At 50.7% G+C, this 16,999-nt stretch overlaps 2 protein-coding genes across 3 annotated transcripts in view; one reads left to right on the forward strand and one right to left on the reverse strand.

The window, feature by feature from the left end:
• Positions 1 to 5,676, forward strand: part of DAAM1 (dishevelled associated activator of morphogenesis 1) — a 182,416-nt gene extending 176,740 nt beyond the window's left edge. For both annotated transcript variants that reach the window (XM_083517393.1, XM_083517394.1), the window contains 2 exons: positions 111 to 281; positions 1,063 to 5,676. In XM_083517393.1, coding sequence (XP_083373519.1) covers positions 111 to 281; positions 1,063 to 1,272 — 381 coding nt within the window. In that variant the 3' untranslated portion in view covers positions 1,273 to 5,676. The remainder of the gene's footprint in view (positions 1 to 110; positions 282 to 1,062) is intronic.
• Positions 5,677 to 11,918: 6,242 nt separating this feature from the next.
• On the reverse strand, positions 11,919 to 15,734 carry GPR135 (G protein-coupled receptor 135). The gene has a single exon (XM_083519552.1). The coding sequence runs from the start codon at positions 15,215 to 15,217 to the stop codon at positions 13,907 to 13,909; it is 1,311 nt and encodes a 436-aa protein (XP_083375678.1). The 5' UTR covers positions 15,218 to 15,734; the 3' UTR covers positions 11,919 to 13,906.
• Between the last annotated feature and the right edge of the window lie 1,265 nt (positions 15,735 to 16,999).

Consider the following 16,999-nt stretch of genomic DNA (forward strand, 5'->3'; position numbering starts at 1 on the left):
TCCTTTCTGAATCAGCAACTGATTTAGACCAAAGAGGCTCTCTTTGAGAGGGTTGCTTTGGGCCAGTGAGTCCCCACAAAGAAAACAACATGCGTATTTTCTTTCTCTAGTTTGCCAAGGCAGTGAAGCATTTTGGGGAAGACCCTGGCAAAACGCAACCAGACGAGTTCTTCGGGATCTTCGACCAGTTCCTGCAGGCTGTGACTGAAGCCAAACAGGAGAATGAGAACATGAGGAAGAGGAAGGAGGAAGAGGAGCGACGGGCGCGGATGGAAGCCCAGGTGGGGATAATTGTGTAGGGTGGGGTTGACTCCATTTCAGACAGCTGCTTTGCAAACAATGCAAGCTATGCAAGTCAAGCTGTCGGTGCATCTAGTTGTTGGGGTGTTAAGTTGCCATGTGTCTGTCTTGGGATATGAGGGGTAGAGAAATTGCAAGAAAAATGGTGTGCAAAAATGAGAACCAATAAAAATTATTGGGGGAATGCATAGGTAAAGGTAAAGGGACCCCTGACCATTAGGTCCAGTTGTGACTCTGGGCTTGTGGCGCTCATCTCGCTTTATTGGCCGAGGAAGCCGGCATACAGCTTCCGGGTCGTGTGGCCAGCATGACTAAGCCGCTTCTGGCAAACCAGAGCAGCGCACGGAAACGCCGTTTACCTTCCCGCCAGAGCGGTACCTATTTATCTACTTGCGCTTTTTGGTGTGCTTTCGAACTGCTAGGTTGGCAGGAGCAGGGACAGAGCAATGGGAGCTCACCCCGTCACGGGGATTCAAACCGCCGACCTTCTGATCGGCAAGTCCTAGGTTCTGTGGTTTAACCCACAGCGCCACCCGCGTTCTATGGGGAATGCATACATTAACACAAATGCACATGGAAAAATTTCATGTGGGCTTAAAAATATATCAGAAGGTGATGCAGAAACAGGGCACACTCAGCTCAAGGATGGAGAATCCGTCGGTTTTGGTTTATTGCTTTTCCAGTGTTTTAAGTTACAGCGTGTTGCTCATAGGGTGTGTCAAATGCCTGCCCGTTAACCCTTCCTTTTCCCCTTCCCGTTAGCTCAAAGAGCAGCGAGAGAGGGAGCGCAAGGCGAGGAAGGCGAAAGAAAACAGCGAGGAGGGCGGGGAGTTCGACGACCTCGTCTCGGCCTTGCGGTCCGGCGAAGTCTTTGACAAAGACCTGTCCAAACTCAAGCGCAACCGCAAGCGCATCACCAACCAGCTGGCGGATGGCAGCCGCGAGAGGCCGGTCACGAAACTCAACTTCTGAGCGCGCGTATATATATATATATATACATATATCTATATATGTATATATATATTTCAGAAGAAAACTCTAAACCAACCAACAGTCGTCTTGGAGGACCCCAAGTCTTTTTACCTTCTGCCTTGCCAGCCCATCAGTGGCCCTCCCTCCCTCATCTCGTCCTGCCTGTGCATGAATGTTTTCAATGGGAGCATGAGCGCAGGTGCGCTGCGCCCAAAGAGTCTGGTGGTGCGGCTGGGATTCGGAACTGTGTGCATGCGCGAGCGCGGGCGTCAACATGCACAGGCACCGCTGCCTGGATGAGTTCTCCCTTTTCTATCAGTTGCGGGAGGCGTGGGGGAGGGGCAAGCGTCGCCGCAAAAAGTAGCTTTCATGCTGTCTAAGCACAAGTGTCGGCGATCGAGAGAGAAAGAGAGGGGGAGGCGAAAACATCCCCCCCAAAACCACAGAAATGAGAGAGGCTGGTGGGCGATACCACTTGGGTCTGTTCTGGGGGGTCCTTTTATTTTGGGGTGGGGGGAAACAGCTTGGAGCTAAGAGGGGGAAAGAAGTGCTGCTATTGTGCTACTTTAGCACAAGGGCGTTTTGACATGGACAGGCCAGCCGCGGAAACCTGTTGCCATTGAGGCTACAGGTGGCGGGAGACGTCCATTAGAAACAGCTCTTGTTCAGTCTGAACGTAGCATTGTTGGGGGAAAGCCGAGATTATTATTTTTTGTTTCTGTTTTCACTCAGAACTTTTAACATCCCTTGTGGCCGTTGTGCCAGCTCCTTTGTGTTCCGTAACCCCCATTTTTGGGGGGCGGGAGGAGTCGTGCTTCTGTTTCTTTCAAACAAGACGCACCTCTCTCTTTGGAAGCCTTCAGGGAACCAGCTGAAGGCGACCCAAAGGATTTTCTCATTGCTGTAACGACACCGATGTAGAATTCACTCTTGTGTGGGGTTTTTTTTTGCCTGAGACCAGATGGTGGGGTGGGGGTGGGGATTTGGGGGAGGGGGCTGGGTCTCTTCTTAACTTTTCGTTTTAACGGAAGAAAGCGTCTGTGTATTCATTATCGTCCGTTTCCCATTCCCCGTCCTGACAGGACAAACTGTATTCTCTGTAAACGTCGCTCAGAATTGGCTCCGTTCAGGCCAGTTTTGCTGTAACGCACCTGGCCGATGCAGGATAACTCCAGGAGCGCCTTGGACGTAATGTGCAAACTTTGGCCCCTATCCAGAAGAGTCTTTCCTGTGCATGGCAAAGGTTGGCTAATGAACTCTCGAGTATTCATAGCTGGGCTTTCCATTATGTAGCCTGCCCCCCCTTCTCCTTTCCCCATCAGACAGACTGCCCTCTTAAGGCTGCCTCTGTTTACAGATCTGTGCCAGAATGACAAGCATGGATCTTGGAAGGGCAACCATTGCTTGCCGGGGGCATTGCTCCAGGGTTTCCCTTTCCCTCGAAAGAGGTTAGTGGGGAGTGGCTTCTCTAAAGGTTTCTGCAAAGAAGGGGTCTGGGAGATGTTAGGGACCTAATGTATAGCACAAGGGTAGCAGGAAAAAGGCCGCGAAAATTCTTGTTTCTTGCAAACGGGCTTTGCTGTTCATAGTGTTTTCCTCCTTGCAGATTTGTAAGAAATTTGTCAAGTTGTCAATCCGAAATCTCCTTAAACCCAGATTGCTCAGGGAGTAATTAATAATTTAAAAACAAAACAGTAATACAAAATATAAAATAAAAAAAAATTGGAAAAGTTAAAAAAAAAGCCAATCTTATAGCGTGGCTTAATATCCTTAAATTATAGAGAATATAGAGGACTGTTACTTTCTTTCTTTTTTGCTTTTATTTATTTGCGGGTTTTTCTCTTAAGTGATTTTTATGCCATCCACATCGTGATCCAAAACCGAACGGGGATTTTTGTGTGTTGTTGATGTTGCCGTTGTTGTTGTTGTTTTTTCTTCTTTCCTGTGGAGGTTTTGAGTTGTGTTTTTTTCTGTTGCACTAGATAGCTGATGCTGTTTGAGACAGGTTTTTAATTGATTTGTTTTGCAAATACACATTTGTACAGCAAATGTGCGGATTTATATAGAAACGAGTTTGTACAAAATGCAGTTCCTGTTGCCCGGAATCCCCGAATCCCGATGCAACACGAAAGCTGTGAAGATCACACCAGCAAGAGCCGTGAAAGAGCTCTCTGTGTGAGTATAAGGGTGATCCCTTGCCTCCTTCCCCCTTGTTCTTACGATTTAGTTTTTCTTCATCGCAACTTTTTCGAAGGACCCACGTGTACTGATGGCTCTTCAAGTAGCTTGTCAACGGTAAGAATGCAAACGTCCGATACTCTGGAGTTCTGCAGAGTGCGAGGCGTGCGAAGGCAGCACTTTGCTCGAAAAGTAAAATAAAAACCAAGTTGTTCATTACTGTTACTTAAACTAAAGTGCCTCTATTTTATATATATTTTTATTTGTAGCTGGGAGAAAATTTGGTCGGATATGGTATTGTTAGGGAGTTGACTTTCAAAATGGAGGGTTTGAGAGAGTTCAGACTGGTCAAAAGGTTGCGTTAAAATGATTTGAGATTGGGTGCGGGGGGAGAAAAACAATGCAGCGTGCTTTGGAATAGGAAAGTGCAGAAAGGGTGCCGTCGCTCACAAGGTTCAGTCTGGTCAAGGGATCTGCCCTGCATCTTAACAGATTTAGAGGGGCATCTAAAAATTCATCAGGTTCTTGATCTGCAGGATAAGTCCTGGGGAAAGGAAGGTGCCTTTTTTTCAGTGGCGTAGCGTGGGTTGCCAGTGCCCGGGGCCACACGGAGGGGTGGGAGGGCAGGAAAAGGATGGAGTGCGCTTGCGCATTCAACTGCGCAATGGCGTCCGCGTCACCCAGCCACAGAAAAGAAGATTTGTTCCATTATCCGGAGAGGTCACTTCCTGGTTTGCATGAAGAAGCCGAGCCCTGTGACAAAAGCACACAGTTGTATTGAGGCAGCACCGGGTGTTGAAATTTTGCACCTGGAGCAACCACCCCTGTGGAGGCTCCCCACGCTATGCCACTGCTTTTTTTTTAACCTCTAGGACAACGGGATATTTCATTGGAGGAAGCAGGTTGTGTGGAACACCTTTGAGCAACAACCATGTGTCCCAGCACAAACCACCATGATGGACTTGAGACATCCTGCAGTTGTTTGTTGCATTCTGAGAATCAATCTACTATTTCTGATTCTCCCAGTGGGCTCATCCATAAGTGCATCAAATGCAGGAAAACCCAGCATTCCCCACTTCTGCCACGGGGGAGGGGGCGCTTTGTGCAGTCTGCAACTGTGCCCCCCGCCTACATACTGCAAAACGGCTTCCTGTAGCTGAACTTCAAACTTCTGATTGGAATAAGAATTGCCTCGTGCTAGCTTTCTTTGGGAGGGAGTTCAGTTGGGTCTGGCTCAATCGAAAGGAAAGTGCAAGGAAGCAATTTTGCCAAGTGCCTCCACCATTACACAAGCCGGTTCGCCGTCCCACTGGAAGCGAGGTCATTGGGGATGTGGCCACAAAAATGGGGCATGCAAAGTGACTGTTGTGTCCCGAGCCTGTTCAGTCCAGTTGAGGACAAAGTCAGTGCCCTAAAGGAAGCTGTGTCGGTCTTGACATTGGTTTTGAAAGCTCGCCCATAGTGGTTGCAGCTGCTAGCACCACGTTCCCATTTAGGCTCAGAGTAGACCTGGGCTCGGTAGTCGAATCCATCACGATGACCCGTTGCAAAGTTGGGACTGTGAAGTCCTCTGGCATTTATTGCATTAAAAGCCAGCCTTTCAGCTGGATATTGACGGACTCTTGTCTGCGCTGTACAAAACATTGAAAGAAGGTGAGTTTGTGTCTGTTACGCAGCCTGGGTTGCTGGATCTTCCGGGATTTCCAGGGATCCACGCTGAACTGATTGCAGATCGGGGGAAGCAAGGGCACCGGTGGGAAATATTTCCTTGTGCTTCCAAAACCATTCTTGCTTTGCAACAAGCCTTGCTTGTTGGGCTACACTTGCCATTTCTTCTCGAGTTCTCATTTCCTAAACCATCTGCGTGCGGATAAAAATTCCATGTGCCATTTGTTGCAAACTTACATGTAGACTGGTGCTGGTGGACGTAGCCACTCTTGTGTTCTTGTTTTTCGTTTTATTTCCTCTCTGTGTCTCTCTCCTGGGTGTGTCATTCTAAAGATTTTTTTTTTCCAATTCATGCCAAAAAAAGAAAAGAGACAAAAAAGTGATAGTTTGTAAACTGAAGTATACTAATGTAGCTTAGTGGTAGCAAACTGTTTAGTGATTCCTAGGTGCAAGGATGTTTTTTAGCTAGCAGGAAATGCTGTGTATGTTATGAGACTGTACATTTTTCTTAAAAAAAAGAAGAAGACGGCAATATGCAATAAAGAGTGTACATAACAATATGTGCGTGGAGGCTTATTTCTGGAGTGTATGGTTAAATTTTATAATTGTTGTTTAGTCGTGTCCGACTAAACCCCATGGGCCAGAGCACGCCAGGCACTCCTGTCTTCCACTGCCTCCTGCAGCTTGGTTAAACTTGGGGAATAAATGTTGTTGAACTACAACTCCCAACAGCCCCAGGCAGCCTGGCCAATGGGCAGGGGTCATGAGAACATCTGGAGGGCCACGGGCTCTGCCCCTCCCATTCTAGGGAAGAGTGTGTCTGAGAAAATTCCCAGTGGTTAGTGAAAATTAGGGAGATAAGGCATAATCCCATGACAGTTCTGGTGTGGAAAGAAGCATTTGGGACCATTTAGTCCAAGTGTCATGGAATGGACACAGAGGAATGGTGGGAGGAACCAGCTGGGGAACCCCCAGGGGAAGAAGGCTCAGAGCCAGGGAAGTTGTGATGGGACAATGATGAGTGGTCATAGGAAGAAGAGAGAGAAGACTAGGAAGAGGAGGTGTCAGAAGCTGAACAGGTAACAGGTCTTAGTGAGCTGGGAGAGTCTGTGGCAGAGGACGGTACAGAAGCAGAGGCTAGAAAGAAAGGAGAGTGGCAGAGATGAGGCAGGCTGGTGAAGAGGCATAGGTGTCTCCCCCTCCTGCTGCAACAAGCTCCCTTCCTCCAACTCCCAGATCCAGAAGAGGCATGAAAAGAGCAGAGGATAAGTTAACTTCATGCAGGTGCAGTCTCAGATTGCATGGGGAAAGCCTCGAGGAGTAGAGGACTTAGGCAGTTGTGGGAAGTCAGGGACCTTCAGTCTCCACAGCTGCTTCATAGGGGCAAGACCTACTGAAGAAGAATGGTTGTTCTCATGAGGACTGCCACTCCTATGCAGACCTTCTTCTAATAGAGAGTTAACTCCACTTCATTTGATTTACTGCTGGCTCATTCCCAGCACATCTTCAGTACACGTGTGTGAGCATCCTTCCCTTACAAAGATAAAATGCTTGTGGATGCTCATCTGTCATGGATGCTTTGGTTGAGATTCCTGCATTTCAGGGCTTTGGACTAGATCACCCTCAGAGTCCCTTCCAACTCTCTGATTGCCAGTCCCACAATGGGTCTCTCTCTCTCTCTCTCTCTCTCTCTCTCTCTCTCTCTCTCTCTCTCACACACACACACACACACACACACAAATATAAACAGGAGCAGATGATACATCACTATACCACAGGTGAACTAACAATCATAACTGCCCTCCAGCCCAATCTGGATCCATCTGCCCAGCATTTAAGCTGAGTCATCCAACATTATGCTGAGTAAACTAGCAGCCCGCAAACGGCTGGGCAAATTGGTACACCGCGTGTCAGCACTGAGAAGAAAATGCATTGCCTCTCGGCCATACCTTGAGGGCATTCCACAAACAATGCCACCCACCACCAAGTATTTTACACAGCAATCACCGTTGTGTGGAAAAAAATAAGTGAGGATGTAAAGTGTGAGTTGCCAACCTTTGAGGAACCAATGGGCAAAGTTGGAGGTTTGCGAAAGTACTATGTCTGCCATGATGGTGTGGCAGGAGGGCCTCCATGTTGGAGAGGCTGTGTCGGTGCAAACAGAAACTAAGCTGGGACACCAAACAGTATCTCTGTGAAATTACGAGGGGATTGTGACTTGATGTCAGGGACCGTGCTGAGGAGGGCAGCACTGAGGAATGGTGGGAGCCTCCCCGTGATCCTGATCCTGATTCTTCCCAGGAGCAGGAGGACAGCATAGATTTTGAACAGTGGTTTGCAGAGGGGCATAGTTCAGAAGGCAGAAGCTGGGAAATACTGGATGGGGAACAGCCAGCTGAAGAAACGCTGGAAGAGAGAGAGTTAAAAGATTCACAATCTCTGGATAGCATTCACCCCCCTTCTCCAAAGTCACAGAGAGCTCAGAAAGTCTCAGAACAGAAAGTGCAGAATGCTCAGATTACAAGACGGAGGAGTGACGTAGATTAATAGGGACGGGGGGGTAAGCCTTAATTGGGAGCACCGCCATTCTGGGTTGACGCTTTATTTTGCCCTTTGCTGTGTTTATTAAAGAAACCAACTGGTAAGAATTCCTTTCATTTGATCTGCTCAGTTACGGCCACAGGGGAGGAAACCGATTCCCCGAAGCCTGACACCTGAGACCTTTTCACAGACACCACAGGAGGTATTGGCGAAGCCACTGGTGCCCACAGATGCCATGTTGGCAACCCCTGAAAAATCTGAATGTGTGGCTTACATTCTTAACCACCTGTGCTTGTATGTGGCCACGTCAGGAGGGCTCAACAAAATGGTGCATCCAGACCCAGAGGCTCAGCTGCTGCTGAAGATGAATCGCCCATGAAAGAGAACCTGTGTGAAATTGCCCTGCACGTTTCAGGACAGCTGCAGATGGTTTCAGGCAGGCAAAACCTGCCTATGATGGGAGCTTTCTAAAGTACTCCTGGAAAGCTTGCAGCAGGCTTAGGTAACGTCTTCTCCCAGCTGCGGCCTGATCAGATTTTTATGTCTTCCGCCGGAAGCTTGCATTGTAAAGCTAACCAGTTTAAGATGTCTTCTTTATTTTCCCTTCCGCCCCTCTATGACCCTGCACACAGTCGCACTGCGAGGGCTGCTAATTTGATTCAGCCCCTGGATCGTCTCACGGGAACCTATATTTGCTGGGGGGACGGGTAGTATGTTGCTGGTTTGCAGGACGTGTGATCCCTGCACAAACTGCTGTTGCAAGAGCCAGATGGGCTGGCTTATTTCACAGGTCAGTTGGCAACCTTCTCCCATGCTTTGAGGCCGCATTTCACTCCAGTCCATGTCAATGAGCCAGGAACAATTTCCTCCTCCTCTTGAGTGTGCACACGCGGGCACATCAAACGACTCGATCCCTGGGAACACAGGAAACTTCCATGCCCTGCCATTGGTCCAGGTAACTCATTCTTGTTTGCTTCAGGGCAGCTGGATCTGCTTGGAGAGAAAGATCCTCCTCTCCATGGGCCAAATTTGACAGGTGGGCAGAGCAATCAGCTACGGTGGCATTAGAAGCCATTGGGCTTGGGAACGGCTTTTATTTTCTCTTTGGCTTTGCAAGCAGCCACAATCTAATCTGTATGGCCATAAATTCATCATACGCAGCCCCTGCCAAATCTTCATCCCCAAGGCCCTTCCAGGAGAATTATTGTGTTTCTCCCAAGCGCAGACGCAGAAGAAGGTGTACATTAAAATAGGAGAGGATTTCCTCCACAACTTCCTTTAATTTCTCGGGAGAATCCTCTGTGTTGGTTGCAGAGCTTGGGAAGATTCCTTGACCACCCGCTTTCTTTTCCTCCTTCCTTTTTAAAAGAGACTAGTTTAATCAAGATTGCGCAGAGATTCCTCCTATTGCATGGAGTGAAAAGCAGCAGCTCCATCTACTGGTTCAAAGTCTCCTTCCTTCCGCACCTTCACCTGTGCCGCTTGCATCTTTCTGGCGGTTGCTACATCAGAGTCCTTTTAATAATACCGAACAGATAACTAACAAATCAGTGTGGGTCTCACTTTACAGATTAACATATGCAAAACAACAATACAACACGCCACCCCAGAGTAAATTTAGACAGTGGAGTAAGTGGCAAAGTGACTGTGGGTGGAAGTAGCATTTTTTGGTTTTCTATGAGAAATGTGGTGGCTCAGTGCTTAAGGCGTCTGCTTTAGGTTTTGCATGCAGACAGCTGCAGGTTCAAACCTTGGCATCTCCAGGTAGAGTTCCTTTCTGAAACCTTGGGCAGTCGCTGCCAGTCAGTGCAGACAACATTGAGCTACAAGGCAACTTCTTATGATTCTTGGAAGCAGAGCAAGTTGCTCAAAACAGGCAGGTGGTTGACTTCACATGTTATCCTAAGGCAGTTCATAGTATGAGAATTATTGTATGGGACAAAAATGGCAAACAGAGGAAAGACCAACAAATTTTAGGCAGCAGGTTATTTTTAAAAATGACACTTTAATAGATCCTTGCTAGTCAGGCACCCAAAAACATTTGGGAAACTCCTGCAAAAAAAAATAAAGGAGCAAAAGCTTTGTGTTGTAGCCAACACTGCATGAGCAGAGGGCCTTCTCAGCAGTGGCACCCTCCCTGTGGAATGCCCTCCCATCACATGTCAAGGAGATAAATAACTATACACTGGTACCTTGGGTTACATACGCTTCAGATTACAAACTCTGCTAACCCAGAAATAGTACCTCGGGTTAAGAACTTTGCTTCAGGATGAGAACAGAAATTGTGCTCTGGCGGCGCAGCAGCAAGAGGCCCCATTAGCTAAAGTGGTGCTTCAGGTTAAGAACAGTTTCAGCTGAAGAACAGACCTCCGGAATGAATTAAGTACTTAACCCGAGGTACCACTGTACAACATTCTGAAGATATCTTAAGGCAGCCCTGTATTAGGTAGTTTTTAATGCTTGATATTTAGTTGTGTTTTTATATTATATTGGAAGTCACCCAGAGTGGCTGGGGCAACCCAGTCAAGATGGGCAGTGTGTAAATGATAAAGTATCATCATCATCATCATCCTAAATGTTTCCTTAATAGTGAGCATCAGGCAGGCATCAGGTATTTAGGTCGGTGCCTGCTTCAAACTCACGTGGGCTTTCCATGATAACTGACCCAGCCATGTTAATGTATAAATCTGATCTTCCAATTTATGGTGCATTTTCTATTTGTGTTATGAATACAAATTTGCCGCTTTAATGCTGCTTGCCCCTATGGTAGCAATGGTGGTACAGATATAGGTCAATAGTGTGTCATAGCAGCAAAAAAGGAAAAGAAAAGCTGGTGCTATTCTAGGCTTCATAAACTGAAGTCTAGTACCCCTGATCAGGGGAAGTAATAGTACCACTATATTCTGCCTTGGTCAGACCACAACTGGAATACTGTGTCCAGTTCTGGGCACCACAGCTTAAGAAGGATATTGACAAGCTGGAACATGTGCAGAGAAGAGCGACCAAGATGATCAAGGGTCTGGAAACCAAGCTTTAGGAGTTAGTTATGTTTAGCATGGAGAAGACGATATCTCTGGGAGGTGATCATAAAATCATAGAATTGGACGGGATGCCAAGGGTCATCTAGTCCAACCCCCTGCAATGCAGGAATCTCAGCTAAAGCATCCATGTCAGGTGGCCATTCAACCTCTGCTTAAAAACCTCCAAGGAAGGAGAGTCCATCCCCTTCCAAGGGAGACCGTTCCACCATCAAACAGTTCTGACTGTCAGAAAGTTTTTTTTTATATTTAGTTGGTATCTCCTTTCTAGTAACTTGAAGGCACTGGTTTGAGTCCTAGCCTCCAGAGCAGGAGAAAACAAGCATGCTCCCTCCTCCATGGGACAGCCTTTGAGATATTTGAAGATGGCTCTCATATCTCATCTCAGTCTCCTCCTTTCCTGGCTAAACATACCCAGCTCCTTCAACCTCTCCTCTTAAGGCTTCGTTTCCAAGCACTTAAGCATCTTGGTTGCCCTCCTCTGCACATGTTCCAGCTTGTCAACATATGAGAGCCATCTTCAAATATCTGAAGAGTTGTCATACGGAGGATGCAGCAAGCTTGTTTTCTGCTGCTCCAGAGGGTAGGGCCTGAACCAAAGGCTTCAGATAACAAGGAGATTCCAACTAAATATTAGGAAGAACATTCTGATGGTAAAAGTTAAAAGGTAAAGGACCCCTGGACGGTTAAGTCCAGTCAAAGGGAACTGTGGGGTTGGGGTGGTCATCTCACTTCAGGATAAGGGAGCCGGTGTTTGTCCACAGACAGCTTTCTAGGTCATGTGGCCAGCAGGACTAAACCGCTTCTGACGCAATGGGACACCGTGACAGAAACCAGAGTGCACGGAAACACTGTTTACCTTCCCTCCACAACAGTAGCTAATTATCTACTCACCCTGGTATGCTTTTGAACTGCTAGGTTGGCAGGAGCTGGGACAGAGCAACAGAAGCTCACCCCGTCACAGGGATTCGAACCACTGACCAGCAAGCCCAAGACACTCAGTGGTTTAGACCACAATGCCACCTGCTAGCACAACGCTTGTGTATACTAGCTTATTGCACAAACAAATAATCACATTGTTTAACCTACTTTTGCTTCTGATTCCATCGACCACTGGTATATGTGGCCCCCAAAATCTTTTCCAGAGAGGAAAGTGGCCCTCAGGATGGAAAATGTTCCCCACTCCCTGCTGGAAGGAAATACTTTCTGCTCCTTTGCCGGGGGGGGGGGGAGGACCCCCAAGCACCTGCTTTATTTCTTCTCTCGCGAAATAAGGTAACATCACACTTACAAAAGAGGGTCACACTTACATAGAGGGTCTTTGTATTTGTAACAATTTCACACAGAGTAGGGCAAACAGTTCAGTTAAGGCCTCTGGGGAACACATGGAAATAACTTCTCCACCAGCTGTGTCCTTGGAGCCACGGCACTGGCAGAATGGATCATGGGCTTTGGAGTCCTAGCTTTCACCTGAACCACAGCCCCACACACCTCGGCTCACCTGGCCGCAATACAGATCCGCCCCCTTCTTTTTAACCGCCCCCCAAATGTTCAGGGGGCGCAGCTGGGGCTTCTGCTTTTCTCCTAAGTGTGCTGAATATTGTGAGAGCCCTGCTGTTTGAGGCCAAGAGGCCAGCACTTGATTCTTATGGCTGCCAGACGGACGGCCACAGGAAGCTTGCAAGCAAGACCTGATTGCAACAGCACACTGCCCAGCTGCAATTCCCAGCAGCTGGCCTTTAAAGTCAGCGGTGGCATGGGGACATAGAGCCATTGTAGCTAGCAGCCATGGATAGCCTCATCATCCATGGAAGGGGGATGCAAAAGGTTCATGTTTTATGTAGGGCAGTGGGGGTGATAAGCACTGAAACAGGTCAGCTGTGATGAGAATGGGACATCTTGCAAGTCACAAGTGACAACCTCACCTGCTAATGCAACAAGGACACCAGCAGAGCTGCCTGCCTCCACACCTAGTGCCTCTTGTGATTGCAAAAAAATGTGTGTGTGTGTGTGTAGAGACTGGCACAACAGACCCCTAAGGAGCATCGTATCAGCCCAAGAAGGAACCAGCCCCTTTGCAATGCTCTGCTTTCTGGTCTTTTTAATGTAAGATGTTTTAATGCACCAAGTTGGGGGAGGCTGTGCTCAAACCTTCCACGCTTGCTATTCAAACAGCTTCGTGCTCTCTCTCACTGCTGCTGGGGTGGTAGTGGTGGTGGTGTCTAGCCAGGTTTTTTGCCCCTGGTGATGACTCCTGGGGGGTCGCCCTTTAAGGTTCCCAGCCTATGTGTTTGTGTACACAAATGTGCATGGCGGGGCGGAGTCAAACGGGATCTTTGACCTGGGTGAAATAAAGCCTCGTTTCGCCCTTGCACACAAACACACACCCCTTTTCTCTCTTACCTCCATAATTTATTTTTTATACCCCGCCCAACTGGCTGGGTTTCCCCTGCCACTCTGGGGGCCTTCCAACAGAATATTAAACAGAATAAAACATCAAACATTTAAAACTTCCCTAAACACCTTAACACTCATCGAGGACCTGCCTCACCCAGGGAGAAGGACTTGATGAGGTGTCACAGCAAGGTCAGCGAGGGGCATCGTTTCCTGAGCGGAGGGCCAGGAGAGTCGCATGTGACCCTCAGTTCCCTCAAGCAAACTCTGCTCACTTTCTGTCCCTTCAGCTCAGTGCTGGGCTCCTGATGAGGCTCAGCCAGTTTCTTACACACCTTTTAATTCCCATGTCCCAAGGACACGGAAAGAAGCAGCACCCACATCCCCTTTCTTGCAACAGCTGCAGCGATTTTACAGATCAGCCAAGGGAATAGTTGGGCTTCTCCAAACTACCTCTCGTCCTGCTGCTTCTCCCACCAGCTTCCGGGGGGGGGGGGGATGATCTTTAGAGCAAAGTCGGAGCAAATGGCAATTTGGGCTTTCTCCAGATTGATGTTTGCACAGGCCCATACCTCGAAATCTGCTTGGACCCATGTTTTTTAGGAACAGGGCAAGAGAAAGAGTGGATGAGCCCAGAGACTGATTGGGAAAGTCCTGGGTTTCAAAAAAAGACACAGGATTCACAGTGGCGCCTTTGATTCACAGCACATCCTTCCAGTCTCTGTAACAATGTTCCAGTTGTGATGATGAGGCTTCTGAGCCTTGGCTTTCTCAGCCTTGCCATTAGGCCAGCTCTGGTCCACCCTTACAATGTTTCACAGGCTGGTATCGGCAGAGCCCGTTTTTCCTTGCTGCAAGCCGCCTTCGGAAGCAGTGTCTGGCCACCCATCCCGGCAAAAGAGCAGCGCCGGGTTCCTGCAGGCCCACACCCCCAATTCCCCTCCGCTGGCCGGGCTGGGGGAGGTGAGGGTGCTCCCCACGGTGCCTCCGCTCCCATGGCTGGCGTACCGCTCCGCCCGGCTCTTGCCCTCCAGGCGGCGGCCTTGGGTGGCAGCCAGCGCCACCGCAGCCACGTTGCCCCTCGTCCTGTACCCCCCTTCCCGGTTGCGCCCAAGCAGCATGGCGATGTTGGGGTTCCGGGCGGCATAGATTAGGGGGTTGATGGCTCCGTTGGCCCAGGCCATCCAGCAGGCCACAGTGTCCACGGCGGGCGAGAAGGAGATGTGCCCCGTGGCGGCAGCCAGGCCCAGGACGCAGTAGGGCCCCCAGCAGCAGATGATGGAGACGATCATGATGAGGACCGTGGTGGCTGTCCGCATCTCTCCGTAGTAGCGCAGCAGGTGCCCGTAGGTGGTGAGGGGGCGCACCCTGCTCTCCGAGCGCCGAACTGCACGGCAGATGTTGTAGTGGCAGAAGCACATGAGGGCGAAGGGCAGCAGGTAGCACAGGACGATCAGTGCAGCGCCGTAGGGGGGCCCCAGGGGCGAGGACCCCCAGGGCAGGGCATACATGCAGTGGTAGGCCTCGGGCCCCGCTTCCTCCTCCTCTTCCTCGTCTTCCCTCCGGCCCAGCAGGTACCAGGGCCCCGAGAAGCCCAGCGCGGCCAGCCAGACGGCGGCCAGGAGCTGCGCGGCCCTCCGACGGCCCATTTTGCGCCTGGGCTGGCGCACGATGGCGCAGTAGCGGTCGAAGGAGAGCAGCGCCATGGTGAGCGTGGCGGCGATGCCCAGGCCGGCGTGCGCGGCGGCGCTGGCCAGGCAGAGGCGCGGCCCGAAGAGCCAAGCCCCGTGGGGGCGCCCGCTGAGGAGGCTGGCCAAGGCGGGCGGCAGGCAGAGCGCGGCGCCCAGCAGCTCCGACAGCGACAGCGACAGCACGAAGGCGTTGGTGACCGTGCGCAGAGGCCGGTGCCGCGCGATCACCACCACCACGGCGCCGTTGCCCAGCGCCGACAGCGCGAAGATCAGCAGCAGCAGCAGCGCCTGCGACGCCAGCGACGCCCCGGACCAGCCCCACGCCGCGTCCACCTCCGACGGGGCCTCCGGCACAGGCACCTGGCCGCCGCCGCCGCTCTCGTTGCGCCCCGGCGCCGAGCCGTTGATCAGGAGCAGCAGCGCGGATCCCTCCATGGCCAGGCGCCTACCCGGCCCCGAGAATGAGACCGGCGGCTCCGTGGAGCGGGACAGGCGCGCTCCGGCCGGCCCGGGGGTGACTTAAGGCGCACTTGGAGAGCCCCGGGCGCAAAGCTCCATCTGGGGACTCTGCCCTCTGCTCCTCACCCGCGCGTCTGGTCTGGCCACCGGCGCGAAAGGCAGCTGGAGGCGCCGGCCTTTGGGATCGTTGCCCGGCCTCCTCGTCGGAGGGGAAGGGTGCGCCTGGCGGGGACGCGGCGGCGGCTCCTTGGGTGGCGCAGCCTCCGCTTGCCGCAGAGGCGCGGGATTGCTTCGGCGCTCGCTGCGCGCCCGGCACATCTCTCGCTCTCTGCCGCGTGGCAGAGAAACCTTCGGGGGCTCGGGGAGTCGCTGACGTCTCCGCAGTCGGTTGCCCCGGGAAACCACGATGGCGCACACGCTGGAGAAGCAGGCAGCCGCGACGACCCCATTCTCTCCCCAGCCCGCCCCAAACGCCCTTCTAGCCCCTTTTCTGCCGCCGTGCGGACAGGTCCGTGCATTTCTTCCTGGACGGCTGCCTCCTTCATGAGCTTCTTTCCGACAGCGCAGCTTCTCGCCCGTTGCGGCATCTTTTTGGATTTCTGCGCATCGCGAGGGAGGGGGCGTTTGCTGTGCCAGGCAAGCGCGCAGGGGTCAAGTGTGCAGATCCTTGCGGATGGGCGAGAAAGCAGACGTTTGCAAGATCGGGCGGCAGGCAGTGCAGCACTTTTAAAGGGCTCCTGCGCTGTTTCAAGTTGCCACCTGTTAGAGGCTCAAGAATAAACAGCGCCGGACACACGGAAAAGGAGGGAAGCCTCGCCATCAGGTTCCCTCTCTGCTAGGAAAAGCATTCGTTCTTGCAGACCTTGGAGAAAGGTGACACGCAAGAACTAGATGGAGCAAGGCCATTGATTCATCCAAGTCAGCAGAAGCAGCTTTTTCATTCCCTTGGATAACCATGTCAAGTGAGGGGTGAGGGCAGACCAAGGGATGCGATTCCTAACTTTTGTTCGGAATCTAACGAATAGCATTTGTTCAGTAGGCTAGGCCAAGTCCAGCCACATACTGTACATCCAGAGGTCTTAATGCACGCACACTCATTTCTTTGTCCAGGAAAGTTCAGTCTACAGCAACCCAAAAAGCACTTGAGGGATGCAGTCTGGGGAGAGGATGGAGGCTGCCAACAGTCCCAATGGCGAGATACAGAGGAGTGAAGGGACATATTTTGGCCTCCAGGCCTGGGGTTCACCACTGCTGCTGCACAGTCTCCACTCAGCCCTGGGTGACCAAATGCAGCATTTTGTGAAGAGGCAAGTTAAAGCAGTGCAGCTTTTTTCTTAACGTTGCACAACTGGAGCTGCCAGTCTCCATGTGCAGTTTGCCAGGGCCCCCCATTTTTCCACGCAGACAATAGTTAGAATGATGAGAGCTGCAGTTCAGCAACAGCAGCAGGTTCCCCACTCCTGTTCTAAGCCAAACAGTCCCTCCACCTTTACTTGCCATGGCACACAGCTCAGAAATGCAATGATGGTCTTCATAAGGACATGTGACTGAGCAGGTTTGCTATTAATTAAACAGGGCTCTGAGGTCAATGAAACTATTCCAACACTTTGGGTACAAAGGATTTTCTCAAGCTAAAGACTTCAACGTGTTCTGAATAATTCATGCAACCCACACTTGGGAAGATGCTATCCTGATATGAAGTACCAAACTGCAATGATAGAGGTGTATGTCTCAGCTGTTCCTTCTTAAACAGGTTTT

This window comes from Podarcis liolepis, assembly GCF_965112155.1.
Source record: "Podarcis liolepis genome assembly, chromosome: 1".
Classification (NCBI taxonomy): domain Eukaryota; kingdom Metazoa; phylum Chordata; class Lepidosauria; order Squamata; family Lacertidae; genus Podarcis; species Podarcis liolepis.

Excerpts from the sequence above, each read along its gene's own strand:
- GPR135 (XM_083519552.1), bottom strand. The coding sequence starts at position 15,217 with ATGGAGGGATCCGCGCTGCTGCTCCTGATCAACGGCTCGGCGCCGGGG.